The sequence below is a fragment of the Sphaeramia orbicularis genome, chromosome 17, assembly GCF_902148855.1.
Source record: "Sphaeramia orbicularis chromosome 17, fSphaOr1.1, whole genome shotgun sequence".
NCBI classification, from domain to species: domain Eukaryota; kingdom Metazoa; phylum Chordata; class Actinopteri; order Kurtiformes; family Apogonidae; genus Sphaeramia; species Sphaeramia orbicularis.
In genome coordinates this window covers 53,302,074-53,320,790 of record NC_043973.1, presented here as the reverse complement: position 1 = coordinate 53,320,790, position 18,717 = coordinate 53,302,074, and the positions used below count along the sequence as shown (strand labels likewise).

Below are 18,717 nucleotides of genomic sequence, written 5' to 3'. Positions count from 1 at the left end.
ACACATTTTGTGTAGTGTAGTTTAGTTTAGTTTAGTTTAGTTTATTTCAGACACAAACATAATGCAAAACATAGGGGGTGTCAACCTTTCAAACTGAGTTAAAGCCAAACAGAAAAAATATGTTTACATAGAGGATTTACAAACAGACACTGACTGATCCTGAGTCTTGCTCAAAGGTTTGGAGGCAGTGAAAAGCCTTGTCACCTTCAGCTTCAGATAACTCTGGGTTTTTGGGGTGAATTCTGATTTCTGATGAATTCTGATTATTGGAGAATTGTGTGATGTTTATATTTGGCTTCATTAACTCAGTTCAGTGGAATTTTACCAACATTCTGCCTGGTACTAAATATTTATATATGTGTATTTCTGGAGTTTCCCCTTGTGGGACTAATAAAGGCTTATCTTATCTTATCTTATCTTATCTTATCTTATCTTATCTTATCTTATCTTATCTTATCTTATGTGTAGATCCACTGTGATCTGTACATTTTAATGAACATGTGTAAATGATCAACTGAGACAGAATATTGATAAAACTTACTGTACTTAGTTTTCTGAAGACATGGACTTTCTTAAATGCAATTTTAACAATATTCAGCTTCAGTTTGTTATTTACATAAGTCCAAGTTGTTGACCACAGTGGATCTACAAATACAATAAACATTTAGTTACAGACAGAATACTGATAAAACTGCACTTATTTCTCTTTAGACATGTCAGGTTGTTCATATTTGTTCAGGTTATTCACATTTTTGTGAAAGGATAGTTTGTAAATGTAAATATTCTCATACAATTATTGTAATTGTACTTTTTTCCCATTAAAATAATAAGAAAAAATGTGGAGTTGCCATTATTTATAAGTTTTTATGCATTATTTTACTGTGGCGCCTGAACTAAAACTAATTTTATATCTGTGGCAAAGAGTTTCACTTATTACCTTAGGTTAGGTAATAAGTGAATGTTTATGTTTAGGTTATGTTTTTGCCGGCGTTGGTTTGTCTGTTTGTCTGTCTGTGTGCAAGATAACTCAGAAAGTTATGGATGGATTTGGAGGGGGGGGCACGGGGGGCCCATTGATCAGCCTTGGCAGAGGTCTGCACTCCCCGAGTGCTTCTAGTTTATGTAAATTTATTTTAATTATCATACTGATAATATTTCTCCAGTATCTATCTATCTATCTATCTATCTATCTATCTATCTATCTATCTATCTATCTATCTATCTATCTATCTATCTATCTATCTATCTATCTATCTATCTATCTATCTATCTATCTATCCATCGTTCTATCTATCGTTCTATCTATCTATCGTTCTATCTATCGTTCTATCTATCGTTCTATCTATCGTTCTATCTATCTATCGTTCTATCGTTCTATTGTTCTATTGTTCTATCTATCGTTCTATCATTCTATCTATCGTTCTATCATTCTATCGTTCTATCTATCGTTCTATCGTTCTATCTATCGTTCTATCTATCATTCTATCTATCGTTCTGTCGTTCTATCATTCTATCTATTGTTCTATCTATCTATCTATCTATCTATCTATCTATCTATCTATCTATCTATCTATCTATCTATCTATCTATCTATCTATCTATCTATCTATCTATCTATCGTTCTATCGTTCTATCGTTCTATCTATCGTTCTATCTATCGTTCTATCTATCTATCGTTCTATCGTTCTATCGTTCTATCGTTCTATCTATCGTTCTGTCGTTCTGTCGTTCTATCGTTCTATCTATTGTTCTATCTATCTATCTACAGTTGTGGGAAAAATTATTAGACCATCAAAAGTCATCAAAAACAGTGGTTACCCAGTCCAGTCCTAACTCCTCCTGTGTGTATCATGTGACTAAAACAAACAGAAAAGAAAACATGGAATGTCTAAAAGCACTGTTTTTGTCAGTACAATGCCATAGATATTAATGTAAGAACTGAAGTGATTTTGGTTATTATCAAGAAAACATGTTAAATGGATAGATATCGGCTCTGAAATTAAACTACTATGAGCTATTTTTGTTGTTATCATTATATTTGTCCAAACAAATGCACCTTTAGTTGTACCAGGCATTAAAATGAAGAAGAAACTGAAGAAAACAAGGGTGGTCTAAGAACTTTTTTCACACACAACAGTTTCCCTTGGGATTAATAAAGTATGATTTTCTGCAGTTATCACAATCCATAACCCAGGGTTGGGTTTTATTGATATTAATCTGTTTTTTATTTATTTATTAATTTATTTAGAACATGCAAAGAAACAAAATAAAACCAAATGAAACAAATTAAGACAAAAACCAAATAATCTATCTTCCAGTACATACAAGTCTGGATTCTGCATGGTCGAAAAGGAGTAGGCAGAAGTATAAATTTATTTAATCGCTGTGATTTATGTTGGTTTTATTCCTCTATTACTGCAGGGATCATGTTCCAACACACACAAAATCTGCCCAAATAAATGCAACTGTATTTTGCGTCAAAGCATTTTATTGACATTCTTGAGTTTAGTTACATAAAAGTACATTTACATTCATTCTTTTAGGACCGTTGAATCGTGTCCAAAGAATATTTCACCTTCAGGCAGCAGCACAGAAGCCGCCTCGGCAGAACTAGAAGAAATGTTTGATATTTCATATGTGATTAAAAAGGCTTTAAGACAGCGCGGCCTGAACACAGCTATCACAGGAGAGTTAGAAACCAACCACAGCCACGACAAAGTCCTTTTAGGCACGGTTCAACCCATATGTCTACGCTAATACAAGGCATTACATGATATATTCAAGAGGATACATTCGACATGACTATGTGTCTGTATAGAAAAACAAAGTCATTAAATGTACGAGGCTGATTCCTGACACAGTGTAGGAGCGTTGGACTTAAAGGTGCAAATGGAAATACACATTCTCATAACCTTTTACATCCAGTGATCTGATTGGCTGCTCAGTCACCTGTCTTGACGTTGCATCAAAAAACACTGGAAGTAAAATGCCTTCGTACATTTATGTCTCGCGGTGAGATTTCCATGCATAGTATTTTGAGACCTGCTGCATGACGGGAATAAACAAAAGCCCCTCTAAAAACATGAATGTATGGAGAAAAAAAACTCAATATAACAAATAAAAAAAAGAAATGACAATAAAAAAGTTTTCATCCTGATGATTGACTGAAATGACATTCATTTGAATTGAGGTCTGTGGAATTCTGGGTAATGGAGTTGGATGTATCGAGTGTGTTGTGTGCTGATCTACTGGTTATAATAACAGGCTGTTTCATCAATATCTCAACAAATAGTTCAGTGTGATGTTTCTACGCTCAACCAAATCTAATTTATTCAGAAAAACACAATAACAATGATAAAAACCGTTTTAGTGCTGTTGTAGCACAAAGTTTTTGTGTTTTTGAATTTTATAAAATAATTATTTAAATATTTAACCTGAACTCAGTGTTACTTTTTTAATGGTCTGTGGAATTCTGGGTAATGTAGATGTAGAGGTAATCTAGATGACTGATCTACAAGTTATAACAGGTTGTTTCATCAATATTTCAACAAATTTTTAAATCAGATGTGATGTTTTCATGCTCAAACAAATCCAATTTAACACAATAACACTGAGAAAAACCTTTTTTAGTGCCGTTGTAGCACAAAGTTGGTGTGTTTTTGCATATTTAACCTGAATCCTATTTTTTAATGAGTCTGAGCTCAAACAGTTTGAGAGTCTGTTATTAATTTTTGCTTGAAAATGTTCAGGTTTTCATGACAGTAAATGTAATATTCTGGAGTTTTGTATTGTTTATTAGACAAAACATGTAGATTATAATTCACTGATACCATCTACTGACATTTTACACTGATTAATCTATAAACTAATGCTAAGATTACCTGGCAATGACTGAGTGTTAGTTGTTTTAACATGATTGGAGTAAAAACAGCTTTGAAAAGACAGATGTAAAGTCCTTTAGTCCAGAAGCAGTTGACACCCAGATCAGACTACACAAGGTCAACGTTTTATTCTGTATTTAATTGTAATTAACCTTCATTTAACCTCAGTTCAGTGGAAGGAGGTCAGATATCATTAATTATAATAAAACATGATCAGCAGCGTCAGAAACTAACATTATTGTTCTTTTACTGATACATTTATCTCACAGTTCCATACATGTACCGATTAGTAATTTAGTTAAAAAGTTCATCCAAATTTTTTCAACATTTTGTGAAAATTCCAAAGTTCTAGTTGCAGCTCCTTATTTCTTATGAATTAATTGTTATAAAAGGTATGATTTCAGGTTTATAGAGGATCTCTGACACTATTTTATCTTGTTTTTCATGAATTCTTTTTACTTTTCAAGGCTAAATGTCTTCACTTTCATCATTTATCTTAAACTATTTTCATGGTTTAATTTGTTTTATTGATTTAACTCTGTTCTTTGTGTTTTATTGTGTTAAATTACATCTTAGCTGTTCAATGTTAGTTGTCTTGACAATTTTGTGATTAAATATTTAAAAATTCTTTGTATATTTTCACTCACAAAACCTGATAAACTTGTAAAATATGATGGAACCACTTCATACAGTGAAATACTGTTACTTTAACTACATTTTAAACTATCAAAATATACATACTTTAACTTCAGCATCATATGAGCGTATATTAGAGCATGGTTATAATGTAGTTTCAGTAAAGTTACAGCTTCACATGATTAACGACTGATCAAAAAATAGGCACAGGTATTGTTAATAGGTGTAAGTTAAAGGTAATAAATAATCTTATCAAATGTGGTGATGTGATCTGTGTCTTTGTCATGTGTCATTGTGAAATACTTGGGACTTTGACGGTCAAATAAGTATATATTACCAGTCCTAACATAAATCATGAATCAATAATGAGAATAATTAGATAAATGTTGTCTTTAGGTTCATTAAATATGTTGTAAAATTCATCCAACTTAACAAAAAAAGGATAAAATATGAAATAAATATGAATCCACTGTCCACAAACAAACAAAACATGTTTTACAAATAGGATTTACTATAAACACAGTTTGGTTTGCAAATATAACCCAAAGGTTAACAAAACCTGCATTTCATTTTACAAATAAAGTATTTTGCATTTGTAGTTTGTAGGTCCAGTGTGTAAGATTTACAGCACAGGAGTAAAGTACCTCCAGTAAAATAACATAGTGATCTATAAATTATGTCAACTCCAAACTACTATTACAAAATTAAATTGTTTATATCTACAAACCATGATCAACCTGAAATTTCTGAAGAAAACTAAGTGCAATTTTAACAATATTCTGCCTCAGTTTATCATTTACACATTAGAACTTACAGATCACAGTGGATCAAGTGACGCACCATTAGTCTTTGTTTCCTTAACCCCCTGCTGTTTATAGTTATATTCTGTTTATAGTTATGTAATATGTTTATAGTTATATTCTGTTCTATTTTTTTCTATTTTTACCCCAAAGGAGAGGCAAGGGGTATTGTTTTTGGCTTTGTTTGTTTGTTTGTTTGTTTGTTTGTTAACAGCAAAACTATTGGTTGAATTCATACCAAACTGGGTTTATAGATTGCCAGTGACCCACAATAGATGTCATTACATTTTGGGAAAAGTAGGTCAAGGTTCAAATTTTTGATTAATTTTTAAAACCTTTTTTTCCCCTCACATTTACTTAGAATGGCTGAAATTTCAAATGTCTATAAAAAAAAACACTGATTTTGTTTCAATTTACTTCAAACTTGGCACGTATATATATAGAGGCTGGAGCACCGTTGGGGGGGCGGGGGGGTTGTGAGCATGATAAATTCAGCATTTCCAGCCCAGCATTTCTGGGGGGCCCACAGAGCGGTGGGTATAGGTTAGCAGTTGTGAAAATGTCGTGTAAGGTCCGATGTATAATAGAGGCACTGAAGTCGGGAGTCGGACATTGAAAGCATGTTTGGTTAGGTACATCACTCACTGACCGCACCCCCATGGACAACCCCCCACCAAGCGACAAATTGACAAGATACTAAATTTTTTGAAGGGCCAATGATGTTTAGCTTTCACGGGGCCCATACTTGCGAGCAGCGCTTCAGTATAGAGGCATAAAGCTGACATAAAACTAAGGCATATATTGTATAGAATTGAAACAACACAGAATGTTTCTTAACCCATAAAGACCCAAATATACACCAGCGACCAAAATAATTTACTGGTATAAAATGTTAATTAACTATTGATCTACTAATTCTATCAATACGTATCAATACATGGTGTAAAATACAGTTTGTCATCTTTTCATGGTCATCAGATATGACCCATTTGGACGTTCAGAGGCTCTGTAGTTACAGTGGAAACACCGTCATCTTCTCCAACATTGATTCACCAGTAAAACCCATGGAGTTGGATCAATGACAGTGGATGGACACACTGGGTTTTATGTTCAGTTAGTGACAGATTTTCTCTGTTTTGACAATAATAACCTTTGGATTTACTCTGAGTTTTAATGAACATCTACATGATCAGTGAATTAAATATCATAAAATGCCCGATGTTCACTTAAAAATGCACGAAGCATAATATTAAAGGGTGATAAATCAGTTAAGAAAGGTTAAAAATACAGAGAAAAAAATCATCTGGGAACTGCCACAGAAGTAGCTCTGGGTCTTTATGGGTAAACGTCATCTGAATGTTACGCTTTTTTGGTTCAAATGCTAACATCAGCATATGCACATGTATACAGACATGATTATATCAGGACACGCCCACATATGCTGACATCAGCACACACAGACATGATAACATCAGCTGGATCGAAGCCAAAATAAGCTACAATAGGGGGTGAGGGGCGGGGTTTGTTGTGCCTGGAACCATGGGGCCTTAGAGTTTTGTCATTTCAGTTTTCTGTTTTCTGCTAAGTACATTTGTCAAAACTGACAATAAGCTGACTTTGATCTACAAACACACAAAACATTTAGTAACAGGTATAATAATGTTAAAATTGCACTTGTTTTTCTGAATGCATTTAAGGTTGTTCACGGTTGTTCAAGTTATTCATATTTGTGTCAAAGGATAGTTTGTAAATGAATTTATTTTTGTGTCATTTCACTCTTTTTACACTAAAACAGAGAGAAAAATTTGGAGTTGTCATTATTTCTAGGTTATTATGATAGTATTTTACTGGCCTGTATGTGAACCCTGGCCCTGATAATAGTTTTGTTACTCTTGTTTGATTCCTCCGTTCTTATACACATACGTAATACACGTACGTATTCCAAAAGAAATCCGATGATGGACTGAAGCGTCTAAACCCGGGTGTTTCCATTATTTCTGAAGTGCACGTGAACGCATCCGATCTGATTATTACAATTATCTGAACAGTTATCAGACTTTTATGGTCATGTATGTTTATTATTTGTTTATGGATCTTTATATATTTTTATATTGACTATAATGACTCTGACTACTAGTGTTTTATTGGTGTGTTTTTTGAGACCAATACATGTTCATTTGGAAATGTTTAAATGACAAGAAAGAATCTGGATCAGTGTAAACGGGTTCAGTGTGTCAGCGGTGATGTTGTGTAGTCTGATCTGGGATGATTCAGTCTCCAGTCCCCCCGACCCCCATCCATCCATCCATCCATCCACCCCCCCCCCCATGTCCAGTGTGTGTCTCTTCCACTAGTGGCGTCTGAGGAGTTTGGAGAGGAACCCAGTTGATGGTTTGTCGCCTGGGGCTGGACCCTCCTTCTGGACCTTCTCCGCCCCCGCCCCCGCCCCCGCCCCCGCCCCCGCCCCCAGTCCCAGCTCCCCCTCCAGTTGCTCCAGCTCCGACTGGTCCAGCAGCTCAAAGTCCTCCACCTCGCTGTCCGAGTCTTCGTCCAGCTCCAGTAACCTGCTGGATTCTGGGGGGCGGGGCCGCTCCAGGTCTCCGCCCACAGCTGCTTCTATCCTCTCCTGTATGGCGGCGGTGACGGCAGCAGCGATGACATCGCCCGCCATCTGGTTGACCAGCATGAGGGCACTGTCAGAGGGTTGGTCTTTATGAGGAGGAGGAGCCATACGCTTGCTTTTGATTGGTTGCTGGGGCTGAGGGGAAGGCGAGGGAAGGCCGAGGCTGAGGTCGTCGTCGTCGTCACCGTTTGTCGTTGCGCCGTTGTCGAGTGAAGGGAATTCTGGGAGACCACCAGTGAATGCCTCTTCTCTGTCCAGGTCTGTGAGAATAAAGATGGACATTTAATAAACACATCATCTTTATAACAAAAAATTTAACTAAAACAGCAGTGAAAAGTAGAATCATTAGATTATTGTTGATGTTAATAATAATAATAATAATAATAATAAATGTTCTTTATGGGCTCCTTTCTTGGCACGTAATTTAACTGTACAGATCAAAGCAGAAATACAACAAATAAAATACAAAGACATACAACAAAAGACAAATAAAGAAACTATGGTTCTATGATTAAAGAGAAATACAGTTTTTAACCTCCTAAGACCCAGGAAATGTCACCAAAGTACAAGCTTTTTTGTTTTTTATTAAATAAGTGCCTATATTGGAAACATCATGATGCAACAGTTTTTTGAGATGCAGTTTTTAGAAGTTTTATGGAATGTCCTTTGTGGTGGACAATTTTCTTTTCTTTTCTTTTTTTTTTTTTTTTATATAGTTGTGGAACTCTTGTCCACAAATGTGGACAGAAAACCCATAGCTGGGTCTTAGGAGGTTAAGGAAACAACATGTAGTGAAATTAAATGAAATTACAGGTAAAGTCAGCTCTGTTGGTTCAGATTATACAAGTAATAAAATGTACAATATGGGATTTTAAATGACCAGTAGTTATATTGATCCTATATGACATCACTGATTGTGTCACTGGACTATTTTCAGCTTCTGCATATCATATCAGTGTTCATGTAAACTGGAACTTATAAAGAAAACTAAACCAAAACTAGGGAATTCATTCAAATACAAACAGATGTACTTTCAGAATGTACAATGACACTAATGGTCTACTCTATTCTATTCTGTGGAACCTTGTTCATTATGGGTGTGAGAACAGCGCCCCCTGGTGGTGGAGCTGTTCTCTGACAGTAAACTGGAGTGTGTGTTTTACCTCAGATGTGTTTACATAAATGTTGTAGATGCAGCTGATGGACTCACCCTCTGAGTTCTCGGTCTGTGGAGTGTGTCCTTCTGACAGGTTGAATGTACCGTTGTCCGTCCACGTCACCTCAGACACCTCTGTGTCCGATACAGACATTTCTTTACACACCATGGAGTCCAGCTGGAGGAGACACACACACACACACATGTAACACAAAACACACAAATGAATGAAATGAATCAGAAACAGTCGGGCATATCAGAATCACAATACTTTATTAATCCCAGGGGGAAATGATTGGGTGTCACAGTCACTCCATTCAAGGAGAATAAAAAGTAACAGGAAAGTAATTATCAGTACAACAGAAAAAGAAAAATATTTACATATCGTCGCTGTCGGGCGGAAACATCTTATATCCAAAATGGTTATTTTTCAGGAACGATGTATATTCTAAATAAACAAATGGAGTTAAGAGATGTAGTCACATGCTGTTTTCAACACATTTCATTGGTTTAATATTTCTAGAAGGGTCAGGCCAACGTGAAGACTGACCAGTAGAAACATTTTATGACAAAAAAAAAGACCAAAAATGGAGTTACGAGGTTTCCACCCAACAGTGACGATATGTAAAGCTCCAAACAGATAGATAGATAGATAGATAGATAGATAGATAGATAGCAGAATTAGAACAGCAATGTGTACAATATTGGAGAAATATTACCAATATGATAATTAAAAGAAATATACATTCTATCTATCTATCTATCTATCTATCTATCTATCTATCTATCTATCTATCTATCTATCTATCTATCTATCTATCTATCTATCTATCTATCTATCTATCTATCTTATTGTCGGTGTCCATTTTTGTTACTCATTTTGTTCAGTTTTTATTCATTTTGTCTCATTTTGTTCATTTTTCACTAATCTTGCAGCATACATTTGTTGTCTTTACTCATTCTGATACTGATGTTTGTCTGTTTTTGTCCGTTTCTCTCTTCATCTACCAGGCCACCACTTCCATCACTACTATATTTCTTGGCTGAAGGAGCCTCCCCTGGTATCCTGTTTGGCTCTGGCTGTAACGCTGATGTGGATCATGTGTATGGTATTTCTATTAGCTTTAGCCGGGGCCTCATTAGCTGGAAATGAGATCAGACGTTAAGGCCGACCTTAGGAAACATGGAGGAGAGGTCCGACTCGATGCCTTCTTTCTCAGTCTGAGCCTGCAGGAGTCTCTTCTCTGTACACAAAAAAAAACAATCAGTGCATGAGATAAAACAGTATGTCCATATAACAAATGTGCACTTAAAACAGGTATGTCCACACCTGATTGCTATTGTTTCTGCTTTTAAAAATACAAACCTGACCCTATAGTTTTGATAAAGAAACCTATTCTAACGTAGTCTGACTGTTCTAATGTAAGTTGTACTTCTTCTCACTCCTTTTTGAATATGTTTAAGTGTTTTGTTTATTTATTTTCTTCTGTTTTGACATTCATATTCGAAATAAATACATCAATCAATCAATTAATGTAGATAAGGAAAAAAAAGTCACCCATCTCTCAATCAAACAACACATGAAAAACAACAAAAACGTTTCAGTTTTAGTAGATTGTTGCGGGGGGGGGGGGGCACACTAAATACTAGAGTAAAATGTAAAAAAAAAAAAAAGGACTGGAGTGATAAATTTGTTGGTGAAATATTCTCAGTATCTTTGCCTTTTCCTTTTGCAGTGGCAAAAAAGTGAAATTCAGGCTCTGGGAAAAAAAAATAAACCACCAGTTTGAGATTTGACAAGTGTTCTAATATTTTTGCACACCACTGTATGTTACCTTTATATTCTGTCTTGTCTTATTTGGTTTGTTCCTTGTTTTCTGTGTGTTTGTTGATTGTTATGTTTTGTTTGATTGCTGTTGTTGTTTACTTTGTCTTATTGTTTACTTTATTGTGTATTCATTTGCATTGCCTTCAAGGATTTATGGATGTATATACTTATTTATTTATTTACCTCTGGCAAAGGTACTGAGAATATTTCACCTACAAATTTTCTTCCATGACTTCTTTCTACCTGTTTTATTTCTAAGGACTAAGTAAGATTACTTTGTCTTGTTGCATACTCGAAATAAACTGAACTGGAGAAACTAGAAAATAAAGACCCAAATATCCAAAACCGTCTACTGATGTAACCGTTTAGTAGCCGTTGATCCACTAATCCTGTCAATACATGGAAATAACACTGCTCTACAATTTTTATGTAAATATCTGCTTCAGACATTAAATGTGCTAAATCTGTCATGTTTTAATAAGATGAATCAGAATACAAATGACAGAAGTGCTGGTTAGCTCATGTTTTCAATATAAATGATCAAGTGTTCTTCCACATATATGTTGGTTTATGTCCATTTATATAATAGATTTATAAATGTTCCACTAGATCAGAGGTCTCAAACATGCGGCCTGGGGGCCAAATCAGGTATTTCCCTATATTTAACGTAACGATCACATAGATGTTCCTAAAGCTCAGTTCAAGGTTGATGATTATTAAATCAGAAACAGAGAAAATTGAATAAAAAGTTCAATAATTTTCAGGATTTTAACCCTTTAAATGCCAGTTTGAGTATGTGATGCCACTTGTTTGATTAACCCAAAAAGACCCAGTGCTGCTTTTGTGGCAGTTCCAATTTTTTCCCCCATATTTAATATTTCTTAAGTGATTGATCACCATTTATCCTTCCCATCGTCCTCTCAGATGGTTTTGGATGTCCCCAGGTCCCGATATAAACAGTGGGGGGATCGTTCATTTGCTGTTGCTGCACCAAAACTGTGGAACTCGTTGCCTCCTGACTTGCGAGTCCTCACTGACCTGCCCCTGTTCAAGTCCAGGTTAAAGACTCTCCTGTTTAGACTGGCTTTGAACCCTGAGCACTGAGACACTGTTAGGTTTGAATCTGTGCTCTCTTGTATCACTGTGTGTTGTGTCCTATTGCTTTATGCATATTTATGGTGCTTGATTCACCTGTTTTTTTTATCTTATATTTTAATCATGCTTTTAGATGTAAAGCACTTTGGGCTTCATTATGTTGTTGTAAAGTGCTATAGAAATAAACTTTGATTTGATTATTATAATATTGTCCTCTGTATTTTGTGTTTTTTCAGTGAATTTTAGGTATTATCCTGTGTTTAATTGACTAATCGTGTACATCTTGAGGGTTATTATATCAAAAACAGAGAAAACTGAAGAAAAGGTGATTTTTTTTCAGCAAAGATACCAATAACTGAACAAAAACATGTGTTGTCCATCCACTGTCATTGATCCAACTCAATTAGTTTTACTGGTGAATCAATGTTATAGAAGATGACGGTGTTTCCATGGTAACTACGGAGCCTCTGAACATCCAAATAGATCATATCTGATGACCATGAAAAGACAAATAACTATATTTTACACCAATTATTTCAGTGTATTGATAGGATTAGTGGATCATTAGTTATTAAACATTGTCGATCAGTGGATGGTTTTGGTTGCCAGTGGCTGTTTGGGTCTTTATGGATTAAAAAAAACGGTTAAATAGAGAGAAAAATTCCTTTGGGAGCTGCAGCAAAAGCAGCACCGGGTCTGTAAGGGTTAAAACACTTCTGATGGTCTGTTTCACAAATGACACGCTGTGGTAAATTCAACTAAAAGCCACATACAGTACACACATTCACGTTCCAGTATTTACCATGATTCTCTTTGATTTTCTGAAGGAACTCCCCGATGCCAAAGTCCAGCTTCTGCAGAACTGGCTCCAGCCACAAACCGACTTCATGAGATGACAGCAGAGGCCACAGGAAGAAGCCCAGCACTGCAGGCACACAATCATACCATAATCACATCCAAATCCAGATCTGTGGCCCGTTTTGTGCAACTCTACTCTGAACGACAGGATGTTTAATGTGGACATCTGCATCTGGTGGAGTCATCAACCCTCAACACTTTAACACTGACCCTTTATATTTGATTTTGAGGGAAAAGTCGCATCATTGTTATCATCAAATACGTAAACCCTAACCCTTTAACCCCTGACGTGTCTGTGGTGAGCGTCCTGAATGTATGATTTATTTAAAATATTCATATAAATTCAACCGAATGATCAATAGGAAAAATTGCCGGTCGCTCTGATAGAATAGACGTTGTTCTTTCTATAGACAACTGAGCGTGCTCAGTTCAAGCCCCGCCCCCTATGAAATGAGAGGAAAACACAGGTAAAAATATAGTTGGTTTTTAGTTTTTTGTTTTGTTTTGTTTTTTTTACAGCGCTTTCCTTGTGTTGTTTTGTTTTTCCTGTTGTTTCTAGTGTTGTGATCATTTTCCTTTATTGCTCTTTTTACTGTGTTTTTCCGAAGTTGTAACTGCTTTTTGGAGTTCAATCAGGTGCCAAAAAGCAGCTGGACTGATTTAGAAAAAAAGAGCCCAAAACAAAAACTACTGGACCCAAATTCAAATCCTAGTTGCTTATTTTATTCTTCTTCTTTTTTTTCTTTTTTACCTCATTGTAGTCAATTTTTGCATATTTTTCATGTAATTTATTATTTTGTAAATATTTGATGCATTTTTATTCATTTAGTTGCTTATTTTGTTTATTTCTCTACATTTCGTTTTTATTTTAGTATTTATTCTTCGATTTTGATCAGTTTGTGGCTTATTTTGTTCATGTTACTTAATATTTTGTTGGTTTATTATTCAGTTTTGTTCATTTCATTGATTACTTTGGCTGTTTTTGTTCATTTGTTGCTTATTTTATTCTCTTTTTTATTATTTTTTTTTTTTTAAACCGTGGAACTGCTTTATGGAGCTCAACCAACTGTCAAAAAGCAGCTGGACAGATTAAAAAAAAAAAAAAAAGAGCCCAAAACTAAAACCACTGGGCCCAAATTTAAATACTTTTTTTTTTATTCTATTCTTTTATTCTTCTCTTACTTCATTTTAGTCCATTTTTTTTGCATATTTTTTCATGTTATTTATTATTTTTATTTACTTATTTGTTTATTTTTATACATTTTGTTTTTATTTTATTATTTTTTTTCTTCAATTTTGTTCAGTTTGCAGCTTATTTTGTTCATTTTACTTCTTACTTTGTTGGTTTATTATTCATTTTTGTTCATTTTGTTGCTTATTTTAAATTATTCTTTTTTTGACCATGTAACTGCTTGTGTTCCAGTTCCCAGTTGATGTTCAACATCCTAAATCTCTTATTGCTGTACATTCTAGTGCCTTATTTAGTCCAAACCTGTCAAGCTTCAATTCCTCTCTTTGTCTTTTTCTATTATTCCACCTGTTTTGACACTAAAACACAAAGTTAAACAAAACCACTGAAGAAAAGGAACACAAGCACATACTCACAGCAGCTTTAATGAACCTGAAGCAGACACACATTCACAGCAGAAAGAACGTCTCAGGGGTTAAAGGGTTAAAAACTCCTCATCATAGTTTCTGTCTGGGAGCATTTTCAGAAACTATCAAGACAGACTAATAAATAACTAATGCACATTCTAATGGAGAGGAAGCAATTATGAGAAGCAAAGTAATAACTAAGTAAAGCTCTCAGCTGTTACATCTGCATAAGGCGGGGTTTGTCAAACATGTGGTCCGCAGGCCAAAAGTGACCCGCCAAAGGTTCAAAAGGTGTCAAACATGTGGCCCGCAGGATGAACTTTTCAAAAATGACACTGAAGATATTAGGTCAGTGGTGTCCAATGTTGAGAAAGTTTTCCTATTGAGCAAAAGGGGTGTGTATTGGCAAGAATCTGGCAATACGATACAAATCACAATACTAGGATGACGATATGATATATTACGATACTGTTAAAAAGGCAATTTTTTTGTTTATTTCTTTTTTATAATTATTTCCTGGAAGAATTGAATTCCACCAGAAATATGCACTAATACTGAACACATTTTTATTTGATTGCAACAGGTTCTACCGCTATATCACAAAATGTTCCTGTGTTAAAACTTAAATTATATTTTACAGACATTACAGTTTAAGATCCTGCTCAAATGTTCATATTCTGTTTGTTCAGAACTAACATCAGAACAGTATTTTTGTGCAATCCCAGCAAAGGAACTACCATCTGCCTCTCAGACAGTAAAAAGTGCTTTTAGGATGCTTCAAATAACCATTATTTAATAAAACAGTGTTGAATAATAATAAATCAAATGTAAACAATAAAGAAAACAAAAAAACAAAAATGAACCTCCGCCATATCTGCATTTGAATAAATACCTAAAAATATCAATACAGTACTTTTTAACATTGATACAGTATTGTGAAATGAAATATCGCGATATATTGCAGAACCAATATTTTCTAACACCCCTATATATGAATATTTTAAATTAATCAAACATTCAGAACGCTCACCACAGACACATCAGGGCTTAAAGGGTTAAAATGGTTTTGACATGTGGAGACTCACCTAGAACATATGAGATGACAATCCCTGGAATGTAGCGTCCTAACACCGCGAAGAAGGTGCACAAACTGCAAACCAACAGGCAAAACTGCAAGAAAAACACATGAATAAATGAGTCGGACATGCTGCTTTTTTTTTTTTTTTTTTTTATCTCTGTACAGATTAAAGGAAGTGACATCTGTTTATAATCTCAGACAAAAAAACATCTTATGAAGAGCTCAAACTAAAGACTTCTTCTGATTGTTCTGGACTGATTATAAGGCATTAATATTTAAAACCAATAATTATATTAAAATAAGATTGTACAGCTATGGGATAAAGCTATCCTTAGTATACGGTCCAGCACACCATGTGCTAGATTACAACTTATTCAGTTTAAAGTGTTGCATAGAATCCATTTATCAAAATCTCGACTCTCTGCAATCTATCCAAATATTGTGGACCAATGTGACAAGTGTCAAGGATCTCCCTGCAACTTAACCCATATGTTCTTTTCCTGTCCTAAGTTACTGAAATTTTGGGGTGATTACTTTATGATCATGACTAATATTCTTAGGAAAAATATCAATATTCACCCTTTTATAGCGATATTTGGGCTCCCTGTTGACTCCTGTTTTAACCAAACAGAGTCTGATATAATAGCTTTTACATCCCTCCTTGCAAGATGACGTATCTTATTTTTGTGGAAGTCTTCTAAACCCCCGTCTATTTCATTTTGGCTTAGAGATGTTATGTTTTTTCTTAAATTAGAAAAGATTAGACTCTCACTACAAGGCTCCTCAACTAAATTCTTTAATAAATGGCAATCTTTTTTAGATTACTTTCAGTCTTTACAAACGTTGCCTTCAGATTGATCTCTCACACCTCCACCCTACTCTGTTTTATTATTGTTTAGGTATTGTTGTTTTTTGTTGAAATTTGTTCTGTCTACCAATTATTGTCACATTTGATACATCTAGGTAATGTCTAATATTTAAAAGTAAACACAGGTATCTACAAGCTATGATTTTTTTTTTTTTTTTTTTTTTTTAATTTTATTTCCATTAGCTCAATTAATATTCTTGTACACCACAGATTTGATACTGCTTGTACTTATTTGATTTGCTACTGCTCAGAGACTGTTGTGATGTTCTTGTTTCTGCTGTCGCCCCTTCTCGGAGGGCCTTGGGGTTGGATTGGGAATGGGGGAAAATGATATAAAAAGGCAATGTATAATGAATGCATTGCATTTATGCTCCTTTGTATGCTCTGTTACATTGCTCATAAAAAGGTAAATTAAAAAAAAAAAAAAAAAAAAAAAAGATTGTAGAGGTTTTATTGCAACACACACACAGGATAAAACACATCAGTTATACCATGAAATTAAATTCTTGTCTGAAATCCCTCCTTCCACGGTAGAATAAAAGAGGAAAAAAAAAGAAATAAAAAACAAATATTAAAAACTAAAAAGACTGTTTTGTTCATAGTTTCTTGCATATGTATATTATGGTTATTACAGGTATGTACTGTATTACACCGTCTCTGTACACACCTGTAATAACCATCACTGTTTTGTTCATTTGTTGCTGATGTTTTCCATTTCTTTTTAACCGTGGAACTGCTTTATGGAGCTCAGCCAGTTGTCAAGAAGCAGCTGGACTGATGTTTTTGTTTTTTTTTTAAAAAGTGCCCAAAACTAAAAGTACTGAGCCTAAATTCAAATACTTTTTTTTAATTCTTTTCTTACTTCATTTTAGTCCATTTTTTGCTTATTTTTTCCATGATATTTATTATTTTTTATTTGCTTACTTTGTTTATTTTTCTACATTTTGTTTTTATTTATGTATTTTTTTCTTCAATTTTGTTCAGTTTGCTGCTTATTTTGTTCATTTTAATTCTTGCTTTGTTGGTTTATTATTCATTTCTGTTCATTTTGTTGCTTATTTTATTCTTTTTTTGACCATGTAGCTGCTTGGTGTTCCAGTTCACAGTTGATGTTCAACATACTAAATGTTGTCTGTGTTTTAGAGTGAAAAAAGTAAAATTACATTATGAAAATGTTTACATCTAGAAAGCACCTTTTAAAAATGTGAATAACATGAACAACCTGAAATTTCTTACAAAAAAATGTGTAATTTTAACAATATCATGCCTCAGTTTATCATTTACACATGTAACTATAGATCACTGTGGATCTATTAATACACAAAACATTTAGCAACAGGCAGAATATTGGTACAATTATACTTATTTTTCTCTTTTTCCCTTTTGTTTGTAGACATAAACATTTTACTGGTCTGGCCCATTTGAGATCATATTGGGCTGAAATTGGAACTAAAATGACTTCGACACCCCTTCTCTACATGCTAATAAAAACATTCCATAGATAAACGTGTCTCATCTGGTCATTTTCGGTGTAAACCCCCACGTCCTGTCCCCTCTTCATCTGCAGTGACTGGGATGGTCGCTGGCCGCCGCTCCATCACACACTCACCTTGCCGGGGTTTTGTTGTTTGAAAGCCGACGTCTCCTGCAGGAAGAGTTTGAGGGAGTAGCAGAGCTGAGGTCCAGATCCAGACCGGCTGTCCTGCCCCGAGTCGATGATCTCCCAGCTGCACGGACAAAACACAGATGCAGAGTTAAACATCTGTCAGCTTATCTAGTTAAAGTGGATGGAGGGTAGCATGGGTGGCTTGGCTGATGTGTGCTGGGACACATGTTTATACTATACATTTTATATGTTGAATTTATATCCTCTTGAGACCCAGGACAGTAAAATATTGGCTTTTTTTTTTTTTTTTACATTCAATAACTGTCTTAATTGGAAACAGAAAGATGTAGTTCACTCAGATTATTTTACAGATACACAGTCACTGGAAACCTAAACCATCTACTGATCTAAAATGGTTAATAACTTCTGATCCACTAATCCTGTCAAAGCATGCAGATAATTGGTGTAAAATACAGGTATTCATCTTTACATAGTCATCATATATGACCCATTTGGACCTTCAGAGGGTCTGTAGTTACCATGGAAACACAGTCATCTTCTACAGCATTGATTCACCAATAAAACCAATGAAGACAGTGGATGGAGACACTGGGTTTACATTCACATATACAGTAAAACCCATGAAGTTGGATCAGTGACAGTGAATGGAGACACTAGGTTTAAGTCCAGTT

At 34.7% G+C, this 18,717-nt stretch overlaps 1 protein-coding gene across 1 annotated transcript in view; it reads right to left on the bottom strand.

Annotated features, from left to right (window-relative positions):
• Positions 1-7,142: 7,142 nt before the first annotated feature.
• Positions 7,143-18,717, bottom strand: part of retreg1 (reticulophagy regulator 1) — a 215,681-nt gene continuing 204,106 nt past the window's right edge. Inside the window, exons 4-9 of the mRNA XM_030159576.1 lie at positions 18,029-18,146; positions 15,559-15,643; positions 12,822-12,944; positions 10,270-10,340; positions 9,151-9,274; positions 7,143-8,200 (exon numbers count right to left, since the gene is read on the bottom strand). Of these exons, the coding sequence (XP_030015436.1) occupies positions 7,668-8,200; positions 9,151-9,274; positions 10,270-10,340; positions 12,822-12,944; positions 15,559-15,643; positions 18,029-18,146 (1,054 nt within the window). The 3' untranslated portion in view covers positions 7,143-7,667. The remainder of the gene's footprint in view (positions 8,201-9,150; positions 9,275-10,269; positions 10,341-12,821; positions 12,945-15,558; positions 15,644-18,028; positions 18,147-18,717) is intronic.